A 24,823-nucleotide genomic window follows, 5' to 3' on the forward strand; every position below is an offset into this window, starting at 1 on the left:
ATGGAACGTTTACGTTTCGCTCCTGACGCAGCGCGGTATATACTGTATATATAAGACCGGGAAGGTAATATCTGTATTCAGTAGGGAATATTCTGTAATCCTTCTATAATCCTCAGCGGTCTGTATATGGATCATTAGGTCTGTCTCCATCCTCCCCCGCAGCACCTATATACAATACCCCCCCATCTATACACCCCCTCCCCCCATCTATACACCCCCCCTCCCCCGCCATGTGCACTGAGTTGCAGGTGTGCTGCACATTAGCGGCGACGTCCTGAGTCCTGTCACCCAGCAGCAATTATTTTACCTTGACGCTCCTGATTTCGGCGGCTCTCGGCCACACAGACGTCTCCCAGGACCCAGATGTTCCACTTCTCGGGGTGTTTAATTGGGTTGTTGACAAGCGGCCGTGTCTTTGTTGTGTTTGTCACTCGCATTGATCTCTGTTTGTGACTCGCTTTTGTCTCCTTTATTACGTTTTATCTATTCTGTTATATTCCTCTTATTATCCTTGTTAGGTTCCTCCGAGTCGCCCCATTAAGGAGAAACCTCCCTGGTAGGAGACGTGAAGATCCTCAGGCCTGGTCCGAGTATCAGCAAAACCTTATTTATATGCAAGACGTCTAATTTATTAAAGGGGTCTGAGATGAGGAGGGGGCTGTGATATATAACCTGTATACTCGTATATAACCCAGCGGAGAACCGCGCACATGTACTGAGAGGAAAGGGCAGAAAAATGGAGAAATATCCAACAAAACCTGACAATAAGTAATGTAATGTATGTGCACAGTGACTGCAGAATAGTGAGCGCAGCTCTGGAGTATAATACAGGATAAGTAATGTAATGTATATACACAGTGACTGCACCAGCAGAATAGTGAGCGCAGCTCTGGAGTATAATACAGGATAAGTAATGTAATGTATGTACACAGTGACTGTACCAGCAGAACAGTGAGCGCAGCTCTGGAGTATAATACAGGATAGGTAATGTAATGTATGTACACAGTGACTGTACCAGCAGAATAGTGAGCGCAGCTCTGGAGTATAATACAGGATAAGTAATGTAATGTATGTACACAGTGACTGCACCAGCAGAATAGTGAGCGCAGCTCTGGAGTATAATACAGGATAAGTAATGTAATGTATGTACACAGTGACTGCACCAGCAGAATAGTGAGCGCAGCTCTGGAGTATAATACAGGATAAGTAATGTAATGTATGTACACAGTGACTGCACCAGCAGAATAGTGAGCGCAGCTCTGGAGTATAATACAGGATAAGTAATGAAATGTATGTACACAGTGACTGCACCAGCAGAATAGTGAGCGCAGCTCTGGAGTATAATACAGGATAAGTAATGTAATGTATGTACACAGTGACTGTAACAGCAGAATAGTGAGCGCAGCTCTGGAGTATAATACAGTATAAGTAATGTAATGTAATGTATGTACACAGTGACTGTACCAGCAGAATAGTGAGCGCAGCTCTGGAGTATAATACAGGATAAGTAATGTAATGTATATACACAGTGACTGCACCAGCAGAATAGTGAGTGCAGCTCTGGGGTATAATACAGGATAAGTAATGTAATGTATGTACACAGTGACTGCACCAGCAGAATAGTGAGCGCAGCTCTGGAGTATAATACAGGATAAGTAATGTAATGTATGTACACAGTGACTGCACCAGCAGAATAGTGAGTGCAGCTCTGGAGTATAATACAGGATAAGTAATGTAATGTATGTACACAGTGACTGCACCAGCAGAATAGTGAGCGCAGCTCTGGAGTATAATACAGGATAAGTAATGTAATGTATGTACACAGTGACTGCACCAGCAGAATAGTGAGCACAGCTCTGGAGTATAATACAGGGTAAGTAATGAAATGTATGTACACAGTGACTGCACCAGCAGAATAGTGAGCGCAGCTCTGGAGTATAATACAGGATAAGTAATGTAATGTATGTACACAGTGACTGTAACAGCAGAATAGTGAGCGCAGCTCTGGAATATAATACAGGATAAGTAACGTAATGTATGTACACAGTGACTGCACCAGCAGAATAGTGAGCACAGCTCTGGAGTATAATACAGGATAAGTAATGTAATGTATGTACACAGTGACTGTACCGGCAGAATAGTGAGCGCAGCTCTGGAGTATAATACAGGATAAGTAATGTAATGTATGTACACAGTGACTGTACCAGCAGAATAGTGATCGCAGCTCTGGAGTATAATACAGGATAAGTAATATAATGTATGTACACAGTGACTGTACCAGCAGAATAGTGAGCGCAGCTCTGGAGTATAATACAGGATAAGTAATGTAATGTATGTACACAGTGACTGCACCAGCAGAATAGTGAGCGCAGCTCTGGAGTATAATACAGGATAAGTAATATAATGTATGTACACAGTGACTGTACCAGCAGAATAGTGAGCGCAGCTCTGGAGTATAATACAAGATAAGTAATGAAATGTATGTACACAGTGACTGCACCAGCAGAATAGTGAGCGCAGCTCTGGAGTATAATACAGGATAAGTAATGTAATGTATGTACACAGTGACTGTACCAGCAGAATAGTGATCGCAGCTCTGGAGTATAATACAGGATAAGTAATATAATGTATGTACACAGTGACTGTACCAGCAGAATAGTGAGCGCAGCTCTGGAGTATAATACAGGATAAGTAATGTAATGTATGTACACAGTGACTGCACCAGCAGAATAGTGAGCGCAGCTCTGGAGTATAATACAGGATAAGTAATATAATGTATGTACACAGTGACTGTACCAGCAGAATAGTGAGCGCAGCTCTGGAGTATAATACAAGATAAGTAATGAAATGTATGTACACAGTGACTGCACCAGCAGAATAGTGAGCGCAGCTCTGGAGTATAATACAGGATAAGTAATGTAATGTATGTACACAGTGACTGTAACAGCAGAATAGCGAGCGCAGCTCTGGAGTATAATACAGGATAAGTAATGTAATGTATGTACACAGTGACTGTAACAGCAGAATAGTGAGCGCAGCTCTGGAATATAATACAGGATAAGTAACGTAATGTATGTACACAGTGACTGCACCAGCAGAATAGTGAGAGCAGCTCTGGAGTATAATACAAGATAAGTAATGAAATGTATGTACACAGTGACTGCACCAGCAGAATAGTGAGCGCAGCTCTGGAGTATAATACAGGATAAGTAACGTAATGTATGTACACAGTGACTGCACCAGCAGAATAGTGAGCACAGCTCTGGAGTATAATACAGGATAAGTAATGTAATGTATGTACACAGTGACTGCACCAGCAGAATAGTGAGCGCAGCTCTGGAGTATAATACAGGATAAGTAATGTAATGTATGTACACAGTGACTGTAACAGCAGAATAGTGAGCGCAGCTCTGGAATATAATACAGGATAAGTAACGTAATGTATGTACACAGTGACTGCACCAGCAGAATAGTGAGAGCAGCTCTGGAGTATAATACAGGATAAGTAATGTAATGTATGTACACAGTGACTGTAACAGCAGAATAGTGAGCGCAGCTCTGGAGTATAATACAGGATAAGTAATGTAATGTATGTACACAGTGACTGCACCAGCAGAATAGTGAGCACAGCTCTGGAGTATAATACAGGGTAAGTAATGAAATGTATGTACACAGTGACTGTACCAGCAGAATAGTGAGCGCAGCTCTGGAGTATAATACAGGATAAGTAATGTAATGTATGTACACAGTGACTGCACCAGCAGAATAGTGAGCGCAGCTCTGGAGTATAATACAGGATAAGTAATGTAATGTATGTACACAGTGACTGTAACAGCAGAATAGTGAGCGCAGCTCTGGAATATAATACAGGATAAGTAACGTAATGTATGTACACAGTGACTGCACCAGCAGAATAGTGAGCGCAGCTCTGGAGTATAATACAGGATAAGTAATGTAATGTATGTACACAGTGACTGTAACAGCAGAATAGTGAGCGCAGCTCTGGAGTATAATACAGTATAAGTAATGTAATGTAATGTATGTACACAGTGACTGTACCAGCAGAATAGTGAGCGCAGCTCTGGAGTATAATACAGGATAAGTAATGTAATGTATATACACAGTGACTGCACCAGCAGAATAGTGAGTGCAGCTCTGGGGTATAATACAGGATAAGTAATGTAATGTATGTACACAGTGACTGCACCAGCAGAATAGTGAGCGCAGCTCTGGAGTATAATACAGGATAAGTAATGTAATGTATGTACACAGTGACTGCACCAGCAGAATAGTGAGCGCAGCTCTGGAGTATAATACAGGATAAGTAATGTAATGTATGTACACAGTGACTGCACCAGCAGAATAGTGAGCGCAGCTCTGGAGTATAATACAGGATAAGTAATGTAATGTATGTACACAGTGACTGCACCAGCAGAATAGTGAGCGCAGCTCTGGAGTATAATACAGGGTAAGTAATGAAATGTATGTACACAGTGACTGCACCAGCAGAATAGTGAGCGCAGCTCTGGAGTATAATACAGGATAAGTAATGTAATGTATGTACACAGTGACTGTAACAGCAGAATAGTGAGCGCAGCTCTGGAATATAATACAGGATAAGTAACGTAATGTATGTACACAGTGACTGCACCGGCAGAATAGTGAGCGCAGCTCTGGAGTATAATACAGGATAAGTAATGTAATGTATGTACACAGTGACTGTACCGGCAGAATAGTGAGCGCAGCTCTGGAGTATAATACAGGATAAGTAATGTAATGTATGTACACAGTGACTGTACCAGCAGAATAGTGATCGCAGCTCTGGAGTATAATACAGGATAAGTAATATAATGTATGTACACAGTGACTGTACCAGCAGAATAGTGAGCGCAGCTCTGGAGTATAATACAGGATAAGTAATGTAATGTATGTACACAGTGACTGCACCAGCAGAATAGTGAGCGCAGCTCTGGAGTATAATACAGGATAAGTAATATAATGTATGTACACAGTGACTGTACCAGCAGAATAGTGAGCGCAGCTCTGGAGTATAATACAAGATAAGTAATGAAATGTATGTACACAGTGACTGCACCAGCAGAATAGTGAGCGCAGCTCTGGAGTATAATACAGGATAAGTAATGTAATGTATGTACACAGTGACTGTAACAGCAGAATAGTGAGCGCAGCTCTGGAGTATAATACAGGATAAGTAACGTAATGTATGTACACAGTGACTGCACCAGCAGAATAGTGAGCACAGCTCTGGAGTATAATACAGGATAAGTAATGTAATGTATGTACACAGTGACTGCACCAGCAGAATAGTGAGCGCAGCTCTGGAGTATAATACAGGATAAGTAATGTAATGTATGTACACAGTGACTGTACCAGCAGAATAGTGAGTGCAGCTCTGGAGTATAATACAGGATAAGTAATGTAATGTATGTACACAGTGACTGCACCAGCAGAATAGTGAGCGCAGCTCTGGAGTATAATACAGTATCAGTAAATGCATTAAACCATTTTCTTCTATCTCTATATAACTGCTGATGCTTTCTGGGGTACACTAAGCTGTTGCCCCCCTCTGGCGGCTCTCAGTACCTGCGTCTCACCTCCATGCACAGGGTTACATCTCAGCCTGTATATTATGTACTCGGTGACATGTCGCTCTGATACTTTTGCTGGTTTTACATTATTAATAAGATTCGTTCCTTTCTGATGCTATTAAACGGCTGCAAAACAGCACAAATATATGAATAATGCAATTACAAGGCTTTATGGGGAAAAGGAGAGATTCTCGTGTTTGGTCCGTAAGAAATGGCGGGTTTCTGTGATTCTGTCGCCCTCTTCTTACCTCCATATTGAACTGAAGCTGAAAACTCGTGTCAGCCCTGATATGAGCTGCTGCGATCAATGGGATGAGTCTATGTGACTATTAATTACATGCAATGCTCTTCAGTTACATCACATTTTATACTCCAAGCACAACCAGAGCTGCCTCTAAATCAATGCACTGAAGACTGCGATATACATGCCCTCTACTCCACTCACATCCAGAGCTGCATTGAACATAATGCACTGTGAATGCTATTCAATCTACAAGAGCCTACTGCAGATTGATCATATGCTATACTCCACTCACATCCAGAGCTGCAGCTAGTTAACTGCACTTTACAGGGGAATAGCAGCACTGAACTAGTATGAGCTTGTCAGGCCATGCTGAGAGTTGTAGTTCCCCAACAGCTGAAGGTTTTATACGACGGGCTTGATGTAATATCCAGACCCTATTGATCAGGGCGACTCGAGTCCTTTCTGCTGCCCTTGGATATGACAGTGGGATAAGCTGGGAGCTGCCATCATATAGAGGATTACTGGCTGGACCAACAAACAAACACAGGGACAATGACAATGGACTGTCCTGACAAGTGTCGGGCACCTCTGCCGCTGTCCATGGTGCTGGAGATCACAGATCTTTAGCAGCTTGTGCTGTGTACACTGCGGGCAGGGTTGGGAGTCACTGCAGCATTGCAAGGGTTACAGTGAACCGTAGCCAATAATGCAGGATCCGCCAGTGACAATGGAGGTGAGGACACCCGCTCATCTGGCCAGGGTCTCCATAGGTGACCCTATCACTGCATACGGGAGAAATTGGCAAATGAAAAAGCCCTGTCCACCGCTCCCTCAATGCACCCGAATAACAGAATTGCAATGCTATTGTAAATGGAGTCTTAGCCTGACACAGTGACCTCAATAATAACACGCTATACAAAGAGCTCCCCCTGGTGGTGACTGCACACAATTTGGATCTTTGTAGCAGAAAAATGGAAACTCGGATCACTATAAAGATATATATTGACCACATTGTGCCGCCATAAGGCCATACTAGACCATTGGGGGGATTTTAATATTACACTTTTTTTTGCCGATACATGAGCCTGAATCGCAGGAGGTATACAGCCCCTAGTATTGTAGTATATAATAACAGAGGTGGTCTGGGTCCCCTAGGACACTTCCTGACCCCTGCTGGATCCCATGACCACCAGGTGAGGAAACTATATCATGGCGGTTCCCATAGCTGTATACTCATTGAGTACAGTGTATACAACGCTTGGGAAGACAGGGAGGCAATAAACCTTCTATATACCATGGCTGTCACTGACTGACTTCTTGGTCTATGGTGCATGCAGTTGCTAACTCTGCAAAGACGTCCAGGCGCTTCCTTGCAGAGTTCATTGCCGACCACCCGATCTAGTCAATGGATGGTTGGCGAGTGGTTAAGGATTGGTCTACGAGGGGTTAAACCATGCAATGGCGGAAAGTTTATTTTTTGTGCATCCACCTGGAATTTTTGGATTTTTTTCTCTTTTCCCTGGAGCCATGGCTTCCATCTTCTTAGTCGAGGCGTCGTTTCATCACTGTCACCTCCGTCCTCGCTCCTCTTGTAAAATCCAACTGTTTAATAAGTTGGGAGTTGTTGTTTGTGCCGCCGAGGTCTTCGCCGTGGCCACTTCTGACGGTGACTCATTTTTTCACCGCTGCTCAGAGATAGGGAAATAATCTGAGAAAGTAATGAATGTGATTGTGCGGCCGGCTGGGGCTTGTGAATGCATGTGATATACACGGACCCGCGGGAGCCGCAGATTATTCGCCAATGTCCTTCCTGTACTAACAGAGAATATGGCGCAGGATTCAGTGGCCAATATGCCCGCCATGGCTCCCTATGACAGCGCCCAGTATTAGTGCACAGAGATCAATGAGCCCATAACCTCCTCCCTCAGCAGGGAAGGGATTAGGAGTTTAATTCCGTTACTTATGATATAGTTGTTAATTCTAATCTCATCTGTATGGGGCAGCGCTGGTCAGCGGCATGGCGGTGGAATACCAATCAGGTCATACATGGAGATTTCCGAGGGTTGCTGCTTGTCCTTGTCTTAACCTCAAGTCAGTGCTATAGGGAGATGGTATGTTAGTGGTCTGCAAAGTGTGCGGCTCCAGTGGCAGGGTAACTACAACTCCCAGCATGTCCTGACATCTAATCCAATATAGGGGTGTGATCTGAAGCCCTCCTGCTGCTGTGACACTACAACTCCCAGCATGCCCTGACACCTGATCCAATATAGGGGTGCAATATGCAGCCCTCCTACTACAGTGACACTACAACTCCCAGCATGTCCTAACACCTAATTCAATATAGGGGTGTGATCTGAAGCCCTGCAGCAGAGAGTTGTAGTGTCACAGCTTCAGATTGCACCCCTATATTGGATCAGGTGTCAGGGCATGCTGGGAGTTGTAGTGTCACAGCAGCAGGAGGGGTGCAGATTGCACCCCTATATTGGATTAGGTGTCGGCATGCTGGTAGTTGTAGTGTCACTGTAGTAGGAGGGCTGCAGATTGCACTCCTACATTGGATCAGGGTGTCAGGGCATGCTGGGAGTTGTAGTGTCATAGCAGCAGAGCTTCAGATTGCACCCCTATATTGGATTAGGTATCAGGGCATGCTGGGAGTTGTAGTGTCACTGTAGTAGGAGGGCATCACATTGCACCCCTATATTGGATCAGGGTGTCGGCATGCTGGGAGTTGTAGTGTCACTGTAGTAGGAGGGCTGCATATTGCACCCCTATATTGGATCAGGGTGTCAGGGCATGCTGGTAGTTGTAGTGTCACAGCAGCAGGAGGGCTTCAGATTGCACCCTTATATTGCATTAGGTGTCGGCATGCTGGTAGTTGTAGTGTCACAGCAGCAGCAGAGCTTCAGATCACACCCCTATATTGGATCAAGTGTCAGGACATGCTGGGAGTTGTAGTGTCACTGTAGTAGGAGGGCTGCAGATTGCACCCCTATATTGGATCAGGGTGTTAGGACATGCTGGGAGTTGTAGTGTCACAGCAGGAGGAGGGCTTCAGATTGCACCCCTATATTGGATTAAGTATCAGGACATGCTAGGAGTTGTAGTGTCACAGCAGCAGGAGGGGTGCAGATTGCACCCCTATATTGGATTAGGTGTCGGCATGCTGGGAGTTGTAGTGTCACAGCAGCAGATTGCACTCCCATCATTCACAGGGCCCATCCATAGACACCCCCGCCCTGGACATTAGGCGCAGTGATTGGTGATAGATGCCATGCCACATAGCACCCCCTAGGGTTCATACCCTTGAATAACCCTTTGGGGTGCAGATGGTTCCCACAATAACCTCAGCTCTATAGATAAGGATATATGGAGCCTGCTGGGCTGGAGAGAGATGGGTGCAGGTGCGGCAGGTAGTGATGGAGGCCGATGTGTGAGGGACCTGGAGCAGTTTGGGCAATGCTGAAAAATACATAAAAACAATTGAGGGCATCTGACCCTTCATCACCTTCCAGCCAGCGGTGAATGGGTTAATCCTGACCACTTTGCACTAGGAGATGTCAGGGCTGCTCCTGTCCTGTTACCTCCAGGCAAGTTCTGGGATTTGATCTTTGTGTCACACTGCCATCAAGTGGTCGTCTGAGGAACAGGCAGCCAGGTAGAGAAGGTTCACAAGGCTGCAGATGTAGTCGTAGTCGCACTAGTAGGATCTTGCTTATAATAGGAAGTATCTGTTTTATTTGCTGGTTTAAAGGGATAGTCCAGATTTGTGGAAGCAAATCCAAACTCGCCATGTAGTCCTGGCCATAACGTCATAGTCTGGTACCTGCATGTATATGGCGTGCATACATTTATGGTGTATCTGTGTATGTGTATGTATGTATGATGGTTGTATGTATCTATGTGTTTTATGTATGTCTGTCTGTGTCCATATATGTGTATATACCGTATATCCTCTATAGGTGATCTGCGTCTGACCATCACAAATCCATGTAACTAACACAAGCTTTCTTGTCACCCAGCTTTCTTACAGTACTGACTGACAAACCTTCCTATTCTAAAGTGATCTGGACGTGAGAGATACATAACTACATAACGATACTAAGTTGCCATTCACGAGTCTGAGAAAGCTGGGTAACAGCCCGTGTTCCATAACCGAACATTTGTCACCCTTAGTTTTAACCCTTTCCATACATCAGCTGCGCCAGTGCTGTCCCGTAACTTTTATTCCAAACTCTTTGCATCGTAAACCATCGAAGGAACTTGACAATCTTTCCGGTAACTTTCTGGGCGACTGCTGACTACGGGCGTATAAATTCTCAGGGATATATTTTATTGCGCGGCCTTAATCTGGACACCATTAATCGTCAACGCCAAAGATGAAGATGTTACCAAGTGAGCGCCCACACCCCGCAGCAGCGGTGGCGGCAATCCTTCGCTTTCTGATCCGAATCCCTTCATGATGGAGATAAACAACAAAGTGTCAGGGGGAGATGATGTGGGTTGTTGTATGTGAAGGAGAACCGGGGCCAAGGACGGAACAGTCACATGGAATGTTCCTGGGGGGAATGGAACCCTCAGTAATGAAGAGGTTAATACTGCATCCCCGCATACTGCAAGACGCAGCGTTCCCTTCCAAGGATGCTCTGGCTCTTGCTGCCTCCTCGACATGTTCATTATGCAGCGAGCATTGTCCGGCACAATCAATATTTCATAATTAACACTTCACATTAAAGGATCGTTAACATCACAATCATCACAAGGAGCGGAGCAGACGCTCTGCAGCAAGGGCGACCGCAGAGGAGACCACACGAGCAGTCCAAAGAGTGGCCCTGGGGCCGGAGAGGACCCTTCCCAAATGCATTGATAACAGATAGAAGAGACTTGGGCATGCTGGGAGTTGTAGTCTCACAAGATAAAGATCGCCCCAAGTAGAAAATCTCAGCTAAAACACGATGCAGAAAAAAACGCAGCAAAAACCTGTTGCAGTTTTTTATTCTGCAATATTTTTCTGCAAGTTTTTGCTGTGGTTTTCTTTACGTTTTCTCTTTCCCTGTCAAATCTGTAGATAAAATATTCACGATTCTGGAGATAAATGATCTCTGCTTTTCCTCTTTTTTTCTGCAATGTGTGGATGAGATGAATGAAATCTGGTCCTGTGAAACGCAACGTTTCTGCAATGCTTGCCCTTAGCCTTATGCCCCACGAAGCGGCTGCAGCAAAAAAAAGTTGCAGTGGCAGTTTTTCCTACAATTCTTTACACAGAAATCCTGCACAGCTTTCCTCTGTGGACTTTCTGCTTCCATTATGCCTATAGGGAAACCGTCAGCATTTCCATCGGTATAATTGACATGCTGGGAGTTCCAAAAACACAATGGATTTTGGAAATTGCATCATGTCCATTGCATATATTTTTTTGCAGTGTGTGAATTGGATTCGCTTTGCAGAGACTGTTAAATGCTACGGATGAGACATGTGAGGGTTCACTATTGGGACACACATAGGTGCACAGGATAGTGGTATAACAAGGTGCCATAGTTATTGCGGACATGCACCAGGCACAGCAATGCACCACAGCAGCACATACAGTATGTACAACCACCATGGTGCAATATGAGTGCAGAACCCTGACAAATCAATTATATCTGGTGCAATGTATCTGGCTCTTGATTGATAAGTGCAATCTGGTGAGTATGTACTGTATAAGTTACCACTATAGTGTAAAACAGGGGTAGGGAACCTTCGGCTCTCTAGCTGCTGTGAAACTACAACTACCAGCATGCTCCATTCACTTTCATGGGAGTTCAAAGAACAGCAGAGCCAGTATGCATGCTGGGAGTTGTAGTTTTGCAACAGCTGGAGAGCCGCATGTTCCCTACCCCTGGTGTAACATATTAAGGTCCCCCCTGGTTTCCTGCATCTTGTACATGTCTCCATGCTCAGATCAGTTAACTATCTTTCCATCTTCTTGGGTAGCCATTAGAAGTTTTCTCATCTACACCATCCGCAGTCCTCGGCCGAGTGGTCCACGAGAGTCTAACCAGACTGGATATTACACCATAAATCACAGAGTACGAGGCCACTCCGGAGATGTCAGCCCCTATAGATACAATAACCGCGGCTTCCAGGACATATCGATTATTAATCTGCGCCAGCGGCCGCTATCGCAGTCTTTCCATTGCTGAGCTGCATTACCAGCGGCGGCCACTAGTTGGCAGCACTATTTTCCCATTACTCTGTATCCACCTGGCTGACTTCTCAATGAGATCCCCGAATACTTTGCTGCTTGTGTTATTATATTAAACCAAATTAAATATAGATTTTATATTTGCACTTTCAGGAAAACTTCGCCTCCGTAACTCTTACGCATTTCTAATTCTGGCTGCCTGTGTCGGCTGCCGGGCGAAAGACGTTGCATACAGGCGGGTGCTGGCGGAGCCTTCAAGTAGTTGATATTTGTTAGAGATTAGTTCACATGACAGGGGTATTAAATCTGAAGTGTAACAAGCTTGTGCGCAGCTCACGCGTTTCATGCTCTCCGTGTTATCCGGGGCTATTGATACTGGTGGAAAGCTACACAATGGCGCTGAGTTACCCAGAAGTCACATTGGTTATAATGGCACAGCCCCGTCCCAGGCCCACGAAAAGGTCAATTCTCTCCTTTCTGACAGTGGAAGGCTGTGTATCATAAATCTTCTGACTCCAGTGCACCAGCGGTCAGGGGTGATAAATATAGGATGCACAAACTGCTGGCCATGAAAGGAGGTTGTAGAGGTTTGTCCAACCCCAGTGTGATGTGATGTGTGGCCCCCGGTCTTGTAATGGCTAAAAGCCCAAGTGGTCGGCACCCAGAAATGAGACACATGATCCCCAAATACAAGAGATTCCTCGTAACAAATATCCTTTATATGGAACTATAAGAATCTCCAAATCAGAGCTGTAAGTCCTCACAAGGGACAAGAAGGTTCAGCAGAGGTATCGCCGTACAGTCCCGGTATTCAGCTCATGTCTATGGAGTCAGTCTGATGTCTGGACCAGGAAGACTTGTTTGTCCTTCAGGCAGAAAAGCTGTCACTAGTTATGAGGGTAATAAAAACACACGAATGTCGCTCTGACTTTGGCACACAAATAGGATTTGGTGCAGTGCTGAGAATCCGATGTGAGAGGAGAAAACCGCCATCATACAAATGTAAGAGGATGACCCCAACATAGCGAATAACCCGTACCTAGTATAGAATCTATTGTATCGTCTACAGGGGGCAGTATTATAGTAGTTATATTCTTGTACATAGGAGTAGTATTATAGTAGTTATATTCTTGTACATAGGAGTAGTATTATAGTAGTTATATTCTTGTACATAGGAGCAGTATTATAGTAGTTATATTCTTGTACATAGGAGTAGTATTATAGTAGTTATATTCTTGTACATAGGAGTAGTATTATAGTAGTTATATTCTTGTACATAGGAGCAGTATTATAGTAGTTATATTCTTGTACATAGGAGCAGTATTATAGTAGTTATATTCTTGTACATAGGAGCAGTATTATAGTAGTTATATTCTTGTATATAGGAGTAGTATTATAGTAGTTATATTCTTGTACATAGGAGCAGTATTATAGTAGTTATATTCTTGTACATAGGAGCAGTATTATAGTAGTTATATTCTTGTACATAGGAGTAGTATTATAGTAGTTATATTCTTGTACATAGGAGTAGTATTATAGTAGTTATATTCTTGTACATAGGAGCAGTATTATAGTAGTTATATTCTTGTACATAGGAGGTAGTATTATAGTAGTTATATTCTTGTATATAGGAGTAGTATTATAGTAGTTATATTCTTGTACATAGTAGTATTATAGTAGTTATATTCTTGTACATAGGAGTAGTATTACAGTAGTTATATTCTTGTACATAGGAGGTAGTATTATAGTAGTTATATTCTTGTACATAGGAGTAGTATTATAGTAGTTATATTCTTGTACATAGGAGGTAATATTATAGTAGTTATATTCTTGTACATAGGAGTAGTATTATAGTAGTTATATTCTTGTACATAGGAGGTAGTATTATAGAAGCTATATTCTTGTACATAGGAGTAGTATTATATTAGTTATATTCTTGTACATAGTAGTATTATAGAAGTTATATTCTTGTACATAGGAGGTAGTATTATAGTAGTGATATTCTTGTACATAGGAGCTGTATTATAGTAGTTATATTCTTGTACATAGGAGCAGTATTATAGTAGTTATATTCTTGTACATAGGAGCAGTATTATAGTAGTTATATTCTTGTATATAGTAATATAATAGTTATATTCTTGTACATAGGAGTAGTATTATAGTAGTTATATTCTTGTACATAGGAGCAGTATTATAGTAGTTATATTCTTGTACATAGGAGGTAGTATTATAGTAGTTATATTCTTGTACATAGGAGTAGTATTATAGTAGTTATATTCTTGTATATAGTAGTAGTATTATAGTAGTTATATTCTTGTATATAGTAGTAGTATTATAGTAGTTATATTCTTGTACATAGGAGTAGTATTATAGTAGTTATATTCTTGTACATAGGAGTAGTATTATAGTAGTTATATTCTTGTACATAGGAGTAGTATTATTGTAGTTATATTCTTGTACATAGGAGCAGTATTATAGTAGTTATATTCTTGTACATAGGAGCAGTATTATAGTAGTTATATTCTTGTACATAGGAGCAGTATTATAGTAGTTATATTCTTGTACATAGTAGTATTATAGTAGTTATATTCTTGTACATAGGAGTAGTATTATAGTAGTTATATTCTTGTACATAGGAGGTAGTATTATAGTAGTTATATTCTTGTACATAGGAGGTAGTATTATAGTAGTTATATTCTTGTACATAGGAGGTAGTATTATAGAAGCTATATTCTTGTACATAGGAGTAGTATTATATTAGTTATATTCTTCTACATAGGAGCAGTATTATAGTAGTTATATTCTTGTACATAGTAGTATTATAGAAGTTATATTCTTGTACATAGGAGGTAGTATTATAGTAGTGATATTCTTGTACATAGGAGCTGTATTATAGTAGTTATATTCTTGTACATAGGAGCAGTATTATAGTAGTTATATTCTTGTACATAGGAGCAGTATTATAGTAGTTATATTCTTGTATATAGTAATATAGTAGTTATATTCTTGTACATAGGAGTAGTATTATAGTAGTTATATTCTTGTACATAGGAGCAGTATTATAGTAGTTATATTCTTGTACATAGGAGCAGTATTATAGTAGTTATATTCTTGTACATAGGAGTAGTATTATAGTAGTTATATTCTTGTATATAGGAGGTAGTATTATAGTAGTTATATTCTTGTACATAGGAGTAGTATTATAGTAGTTATATTCTTGTACATAGGAGTAGTATTATAGTAGTTATATTCTTGTACATAGGAGGTAGTATTATAGTAGTTATATTCTTGTACATAGGAGTAGTATTATAGTAGTTATATTCTTGTACATAGGAGGTAGTATTATAGTAGTTATATTCTTGTACATAGGAGTAGTATTATAGTAGTTATATTCTTGTACATAGGATGTAGTATTATAGTAGTTATATTCTTGTACATAGGAGTAGTAGTATAGTAGTTATATTCTTGTACATAGGAGGTAGTATTATAGTAGTTATATTCTTGTACATAGGAGCAGTATTATAGTAGTTATATTCTTGTACATAGGAGGTAGTATTATAGTAGTTATAGTCTTGTACATAGGAGCAGTATTATAGTAGTTATATTCTAGTACATAGGGGCAGTATTATAGTAGTTATATTCTTGTACATAGGAGCAGTATTATAGTAGTTATAGTATTGTACATAGGAGTAGTATTATAGTAGTTATATGCTTGTACATAGGAGATAGTATTATAGTAGTTATATTCTTGTACATAGGAGTAGTATTATAGTAGTTATATTCTTGTACATAGGAGCAGTATTATAGTAGTTATATTCTTGTACATAGGAGCAGTATTATAGTAGTTATATTCTTGTACATAGGAGGTAGTATTATAGTAGTTATATTCTTGTACATAGGAGGTAGTATTATAGTAGTTATATTCTTGTACATAGGAGTAGTATTATAGTAGTTATATTCTTGTACGCAAGAGCAGTATTATAGTAGTTATATTCTTGTACATAGGAGTAGTATTATAGTAGTTATATTCTTGTACATAGGAGGTAGTATTATAGTAGTTATATTCTTGTACATAGGAGTAGTATTATAGTAGTTATATTCTTCTACATAGGAGGTAGTATAATAGAAGTTATATTCTTGTACATAGGAGTAGTATTATATTAGTTATATTCTTCTACATAGGAGCAGTATTATAGTAGTTATATTCTTGTACATAGTAGTATTATAGTAGTTATATTCTTGTACATAGGAGACAGTATTATAGTAGTTATATTCTTGTACATAGGAGTAGTATTATAGTAGTTATATTCTTGTATATAGTAATATTATAGTAGTTATATTCTTGTACATAGGAGGTAGTATTATAGTAGTTATATTCTTGTACATAGGAGCAGTATTATAGTAGTTATATTCTTGTACATAGGAGTAGTAGTATAGTAGTTATATTCTTGTACATAGGAGGTAGTATTATAGTAGTTATATTCTTGTACATAGGAGCAGTATTATAGTAGTTATATTCTTGTACATAGGAGGTAGTATTATAGTAGTTATAGTCTTGTACATAGGAGCAGTATTATAGTAGTTATATTCTAGTACATAGGGGCAGTATTATAGTAGTTATATTCTTGTACATAGGAGCAGTATTATAGTAGTTATAGTATTGTACATAGGAGTAGTATTATAGTAGTTATATGCTTGTACATAGGAGATAGTATTATAGTAGTTATATTCTTGTACATAGGAGTAGTATTATAGTAGTTATATTCTTGTACATAGGAGCAGTATTATAGTAGTTATATTCTTGTACATAGGAGCAGTATTATAGTAGTTATATTCTTGTACATAGGAGGTAGTATTATAGTAGTTATATTCTTGTACATAGGAGGTAGTATTATAGTAGTTATATTCTTGTACATAGGAGTAGTATTATAGTAGTTATATTCTTGTACGCAAGAGCAGTATTATAGTAGTTATATTCTTGTACATAGGAGTAGTATTATAGTAGTTATATTCTTGTACATAGGAGGTAGTATTATAGTAGTTATATTCTTGTACATAGGAGTAGTATTATAGTAGTTATATTCTTCTACATAGGAGGTAGTATAATAGAAGTTATATTCTTGTACATAGGAGTAGTATTATATTAGTTATATTCTTCTACATAGGAGCAGTATTATAGTAGTTATATTCTTGTACATAGTAGTATTATAGTAGTTATATTCTTGTACATAGGAGACAGTATTATAGTAGTTATATTCTTGTACATAGGAGTAGTATTATAGTAGTTATATTCTTGTATATAGTAATATTATAGTAGTTATATTCTTGTACATAGGAGGTAGTATTATAGTAGTTATATTCTTGTACATAGGAGCAGTATTATAGTAGTTATATTCTTGTACATAGGAGCAGTATTATAGTAGTTATATTCTTGTACATAGGAGCAGTATTATAGTAGTTATATTCTTGTATATAGTAATATAGTAGTTATATTCTTGTACATAGGAGTAGTATTATAGTAGTTATATTCTTGTACATAGGAGCAGTATTATAGTAGTTATATTCTTGTACATAGGAGGTAGTATTATAGTAGTTATATTCTTGTACATAGGAGGTAGTATTATAGTAGTTATATTCTTGTACATAGGAGTAGTATTATAGTAGTTATATTCTTGTACATAGGAGGTAGTATTATAGTAGTTATATTCTTGTACATAGGAGTAGTATTATAGTAGTTATTTTCTTGTACATAGGAGTAGTATTATAGTAGTTATATTCTTGTACGCAAGAGCAGTATTATAGTAGTTATATTCTTGTACATAGGAGTAGTATTATAGTAGTTATATTCTTGTACATAGGAGTAGTATTATAGTAGTTATATTCTTGTACATAGGAGTAGTATTATAGTAGTTATATTCTTGTACATAGGAGCAGTATTATAGTAGTTATATTCTTGTACATAGGAGTAGTATTATAGTAGTTATATTCTTGTACATAGGAGGTAGTATTATAGTAGTTATATTCTTGTACATAGGAGTAGTATTATAGTAGTTATATTCTTGTACATAGGAGCAGTATTATAGTAGTTATATTCTTGTACATAGGAGTAGTATTATAGTAGTTATATTCTTGTACATAGGAGGTAGTATTATAGTAGTTATATTCTTGTACATAGGAGTAGTATTATAGTAGTTATATTCTTGTACATAGGAGTAGTATTATAGTAGTTATATTCTTGTATATAGGAGTAGTATTATAGTAGTTATATTCTTGTATATAGGAGTAGTATTATAGTAGTTATATTCTTGTACATAGGAGCAGTATTATAGTAGTTATATTCTTGTACATAGGAGTAGTATTATAGTAGTTATATTCTTGTACATAGGAGGTAGTATTATAGTAGTTATATTCTTGTACATAGGAGTAGTATTATAGTAGTTATATTCTTGTACATAGGAGTAGTATTATAGTAGTTATATTCTTGTACGCAAGAGCAGTATTATAGTAGTTATATTCTTGTACATAGGAGTAGTATTATAGTAGTTATATTCTTGTACATAGGAGTAGTATTATAGTAGTTATATTCTTGTACATAGGAGTAGTATTATAGTAGTTATATTCTTGTACATAGGAGGTAGTATTATAGTAGTTATATTCTTGTACATAGGAGTAGTATTATAGTAGTTATATTCTTGTACATAGGAGTAGTATTATAGTAGTTATATTCTTGTACATAGGAGGTAGTATTATAGTAGTTATATTCTTGTACATAGGAGTAGTATTATAGTAGTTATATTCTTGTACATAGGAGCAGTATTATAGTAGTTATATTCTTGTACATAGGAGCAGTATTATAGTAGTTATATCCTCTGGAAGCGCCTATCTCGTTAATATAAGACTATAGGATAGATGGTGTGACATTATATACGGTGACTTTCTAATAGTCTTACATTAATGATATAGGAGATTCCATTTATACTGACAGATGTTTTGCTGCTGAGACTAGACAGGTGAGATCTCTGGGATAACATATTAGTGTTACTGCGTCCTATATACTGTATATATGTATATATAGACTACCTTGGCGCTCTTGCTTTGCACCTGACTATCTGTAGCTGTTTGTTGCTGGCCAGGAGAGGGTTAAGCTGGTTAGAGACTTTGCTGAACGTAGAAATTTTCAGGACACTCAAATAATCAATATCTCGGCCTCATACTTTATACCAATGAGATTATTGCCACAAATATGGCAAATCACTTCCTTAATTAGACACCTCTGGGCGGCCGAGCATTAGACGCTACAAGATTAACTGCTTCAAGGCTGGACCAGAGGAATACATGCTGTCTGCAGACTATCTTACAGGTTGTTTTCCCTGTAAACATATCAGTGTCTGCAGATTATTGCACAACTACGTTCTCTACATTCAGACTGGTGGAACTGAACATTTTCCACACATCTACTTTCCATATGAAGTATGAATAGTGATTCTGCAGATTATTGCACACTGAACCCACATAGTGATTCTGCAGAATATCACACAACCTCTGTAGCCTTGAACATTCCGTGACTCTGCAGATTATTGCACAATCTGTTCCCCCATAAAAGGTTGTTACTGCAGATTATTGCACAATATATTGAAAGTCATTCTGCAGATTATTGCAGACATCTTCACCTATACTTAGACTCTTTGAACCAACTGAAGATTATTGCAACTTTTTCACTCTGCAGATTATTGCACAGCCTCTTTCCCTATATCCCAGAGATTCTGCAGACTGTTGCACATTTCATTTTACTTGTAATTATAAGTCTCTCATTTTTGCACTGCAAATTCCCAACAGGGCCTCTGCAGATTATTACATCTATGAGCAGTGACTGTGCAAATAGTCTCCACTGAAAAAGAACAAAGGCTTTGCAGATTTGAGTTATGCAGAATATCGCACAATATTCCTCCTAATCAGAATTACTCTGCAGAATATTGCACCCTCTTTCTTCATATTCAGAATCACAGTTCTGCAGAGCATTTCACTCTGTTCCTCATCATCACAACAATAACGCCGCAGCAGATTATTGCACCCTGTTTCCTGTGATTCTGCAGAGTATTGCACAATTCTGGTAATCATACCATTGTTACAAGTTTCAGCAGATTATCGCATCTCTAACCCTCTCCCACATAGTGAACACCTTGCAGACCATCCCATCTTTACTTGTTGCTTTTATAGACTATGCGGCCATGCTCCGTCCTGCGTTCACTCCCCACCGCGATTCTTAGCGTGCGTGTAATTAATATAATGTCAGCCATTCATTATGAGACGTCGCAGAATTATCGCTTTATAAAAACAGTCGCTTTAGGGGAAATTGTGTTTACTGAATGATTATAGAATGTAAGTATGCAACGTGCGTCCAGAATGGAGAATGAGAAGAACCAGGCGAACAAATGGCGGAAGTTTAGGCTGCATTCAGATGGATGTAAGATGGCGGCTTGTTAGAATCTTCCCCTGCCCCAGACACGGCTCTGACGAACCAAACCTACCTCGTTAGGTATCATACTATTAAAGGATTATCTTATCTTATCTTATACCCACCAACCATATCATAGAATATGGTGAATGTGAGGAATACATTTGCAGGTTCCCGGCTCCTATGGGCTCTGCTTCTCAGGTTCACTCGCCTTCAGGGTCAAGTCAATGCTCAATCCCCAAAGTGCAACGCACGGAGACCCAAAGAGTGCGGGAGAGCTGTCATTTATAGGAAGACTTCCCCACCCAGTGTGACTACAAATCATGGAGCCATAGTATGTGCTGGCTACACCTCGGAGGGTGCCTGCGACACAAGCAATAGGGGCGGCTGGGATCCAGACATATTGTTAGAATCATCTCGCTGCCGTCTGTCTAGAAAGTGCTGGACTGAAGAAGGCAAAATGACTGAGCGGTAAACACAATGAAAGTGATGGGGATGAATCATACAGGACATGGAGTCACCGGATATACAGCGTAATAGAACGTACAGAGTACAATGAGACGTACAAAGCACAAACACATGGACTGAATGGGCCAATACTGGGTAAGGACACGCTGGTGTCCCTGATCGACCTTGTGATGAGCCGACTTGTTGACTCCGATATTTTGGACGCCATCTCTTGGCTGCTGAATGGATGGACGGACTTTATTTTGTATTCTTCCATCTGTCATGGCACTTATATGATGCAGTTTGGCAATTTTCTTGGCTGAGAGACTGCTATAGATGAGCCGGACGAGGCTGTTTCTCTTTTTTTTTGGAAACAGTAGCAGTTATTTGTGTCTTTTCAAGCAGCCTCCTCCTCCTCTGCCGCCTCCTCCTCCGCTGCCTCCTCTCCTCCTCTACCTCCTTCTCTTCCTCCTCCTCCTCCTCTTCCTTCCTCTTCTCCTCCTCCTCCTTCTTCTTCTCCTCCTCCTTCTCCTCCTCCTCTTCCTTCTCCTCCTCCTTCTCCTCCTCCTTCTCCTCCTCCTCTTCCTTCTCCTCCTCCTTCTCCTCCTCCTCTTCCTTCTCCTCCTCCTTCTCCTCTTCCTTCTCCTCCTCTTCTTCCTCCTCTTCTTTCTCCTTCTCCTCCTCCTCTTCCTTCTCCTTCTCCTCCTCCTTGTCCTCCTCCTTCTCTTCCTCTTCCTTCTCCTCCTCCTCCTTCTCCACGTCTTCTTCCGCCTCCTCCGCCTCTGCTGCCTCCTCTCCTCCTTCTCTTCCTCCTCCTTCTCCTCCTTCTCTTCCTCCTCTTCCTCCTCCTTCTCCTCCTCCTCTTCCTTCTCCTTCTCCACGTCTTCTTCCGCCTCCTCTGCCTCTGCTGCCTCCTCTCCTTCTCCACGTCCTCTTCCGCCTCCTCCTCCTCCACCGCCTCCTCTCCACTTCTACCTCCTTCTCCTCCTCCTCTTCCTTCTCCTCCTCCTCCTTCTCCTCCGCCTTGTTCCACCTCCTCCGTCTCTGCTGCCTACTGCTCCTCCTCCCCCTCTCCATAGATTTCTATCTAACATGAAACTAGTAAGTGCAGGAGGAAACATTTCTTTAATAAGATATATTACAAAGTTTCTTAGATTCACCTTCACTTATTCATTCAGAATGTTTTTGTACACTTGTAGTTGCACTTTAAGGAGATACTTTCACCATCTCCAACAACTACAAATCACTGACTCTTTCCATAAGTGCTGCTTTATTGACTCCGGCACAGTTGGATTATTTTCTCTAGCCCCCAGTGTTCCCAAGCAATCATTTCTATATCTGTTCAGCACAATCAGACTCTCTACTGTCAGGTGGGTGGTCCTAGACTGAAGCAGAAAGATAGGCACCACCCACTTGTCAGCAAAGACGATAAATGTGCTGATACGAACAGCATTGATTGCTCGGGAATGGTGGGGGCTACAGAGAAAATCCCAATGGCACCGGAATCAGTGGATCTGCACCTAAAGCATGATGGCGTTGGAGTTGTCGGAGGTGATGGAAGGTCGTCTTTCGGTCTATGTTGGCGTCTCTGGATGCAAACAGGAAAAGCAAAGTCAATTAGCAAGCTGTAGATGTTTCCATGGATTACTTACAGCAGACGGGGCGACACCTTCGGATATATTTTTGTAAGCTTTTTACATAGTAATTGCAAAACAACAGAAATGGATTGGCGCCCGCCCAGCCCCCTCCCTTGTGGGTCAGCTGCAAAGTGCTGGTTAAAGACGCTGTGAGAGCGCTTGTTTCCAGCAATTACACAAGCCGGACTTTTACCCGAGGCATCATAGACGGTGCGTTCTGCGTTGTCCGCCATTGTCTCTGCTACTGCCCTACTTGTGCCCAGTTGGGTCTTATCTCCCGGTTGGGAGCCGCTTGACCGTCAGGTTGCAGAATGGAGAAGGATTTGGATACTGGGGCCACAAGATCCTCTGCTGAAACTACAGATAAGTTTCTAAAAACCACCAAGATCCATGGACTGTTCCACCTGCGGACGCCATTCTCCATCTATCATCGGCTGTTCTTCGGAGTGGCGTTCTTGGTCGCGCTGGGGCTCTTCATCTCCTATTCCTTAGAACATGTCTTCTATCTAAAGTCTTATCCTACCCATACTAATGTCCATATGATCTGGGTGAGAGAGTTGAATTTTCCTGCAGTCACCATCTGTAGGGTATGGCAGCTGAATGGAGCCACCCAATATCCCAAAATGTCTTCGCCAGTGGGGCATCCATCTCCGATCAATGAGCTAGGACTTCCCATGTTATTCAATCACTCCTGGAAGGGCTTAGATAGCATGATGGTCAGGTGCAACTACCGGGGACGGACCTGCACCAGCCAAGACTTTACTCCTGTAAGTCAAACACCACTTAAGTGTCTGCACCTTCTTCCACCAAAGGTCTACGATCCTTCCCTGAAGTTAAAGGGATTGTCCATGCATTGCCTGAAAACCCTTACAGAACCTAAGGATTTTCAGAGCTGAGGGTTTGTCACAACAGTATAGTATCAAGTCTGGACAATCATCTGTGAAGATGAATACACCAGCAGCGCAAAAATCCCTCCTGTCCTGATAGATGACAACAATGTATCAGTGCAGATATATGTATCAGTCCTGAGCCCCGGCTGATCAGCTCACAGAGGATTGTCTACACTGGATACAATTGTAACAAACCCACAACTCTGAGAAGCATCAAGTCTCTATACAGTGGAAGCAAGCAGAGGTCTTGTAAATGGAGTGAAATTGGGACAAGTCTATTAGGAAATAACATTATATGATAATTATTGCAAACACGTTAATGCACTGACTGTTTCCTCCTCGATATAAACTATATTATTACACCAGTGGTTGTTATACAAGTAATTCGAATGACCATGCAGGAGACTGGAAAAGCTGGGTGAAACTTTAAATAAAGATGATATGTTTTAAAGGGAGAATGCTCTGTAAATAGTCTACCCTTCAAATCAGTACAACGGGCAAGAGGTTTCGTTCCTGTGTATAATAAGTTGTGTTTTATGTGTCATTGTATCTCATAGTCAGAGATCTCCAAACTGTGACTCTCTAGTTGTTGCAGGACTACAAGTCCCAGCATGCCCTGATAGCCTGTGAGTTGTACTCTTATACAGTCGCATGTTGGAGACCTTTGACTTCTCTAATAACAGTGCCTATACACTTGGTAGATTTCTGTTGACTGCCATCACCATACTGACTGTCTCCCTTTCTTTGCAGGTCTACACCAGATATGGGAAATGTTACACCTTCAACGCTGACAAAAAAAACCCAAAAGTGACCAGACAAGGAGGGATGGGGAATGGACTGGAAATAATGCTGGACATCCAACAGGAGGAATACCTCCCTATCTGGAGAGAGACCAGTGAGTATCAGGATGCCTTAAAGGGCTTGTCCATTTCATGGTGATATCCCATTGTATTCACTCTCTGCAGCTCGAGCGCATCGAAACTGAAAAATAAAGCAACTTTGCAAATAGTTTGGGACAAATCTAGTTATTCTGCCTTTGCAGTAGCAGATTTCATCTCTTTATGTAGTTCCTTGCCAAACCAATACACTTCAGCCAGTATAACCAAGCAGTGCTGCAGTGTAAAGCAAGGTGTGCAGTTGATATATTTGCAATGCAACTGTAACAAACTCTTATCCACAAGAAGAATTAGGTCAGTAATGGCTTTCAAGCTCCTGGTTATAAGCGAAAGTCATCCCATTTACTGACAGCAGAGTCCTGGAAAATGTTAAGAAATGAAAACAAAATCTATTAGAAAGCTGAATAGTCATTGATTAAAAGTGGACAAGGATCCCTTTAAATGTGTCAGTTAAAGGCAAA

General features: G+C 40.5%; 1 protein-coding gene across 1 annotated transcript in view; it reads left to right on the forward strand.

Moving 5' to 3' along the window:
• The window catches only part of ASIC4 (acid sensing ion channel subunit family member 4), a 176,784-nt gene that overhangs the window by 143,945 nt on the left and 8,016 nt on the right, over nt 1–24,823 (forward strand). Inside the window, exon 2 of the mRNA XM_075284611.1 lies at nt 24,217–24,361. Within this exon, the coding sequence (XP_075140712.1) occupies nt 24,217–24,361 (145 nt within the window). The remainder of the gene's footprint in view (nt 1–24,216; nt 24,362–24,823) is intronic.

Source organism: Leptodactylus fuscus, chromosome 8 (genome assembly GCF_031893055.1).
Source record: "Leptodactylus fuscus isolate aLepFus1 chromosome 8, aLepFus1.hap2, whole genome shotgun sequence".
Lineage (NCBI taxonomy): Eukaryota > Metazoa > Chordata > Amphibia > Anura > Leptodactylidae > Leptodactylus > Leptodactylus fuscus.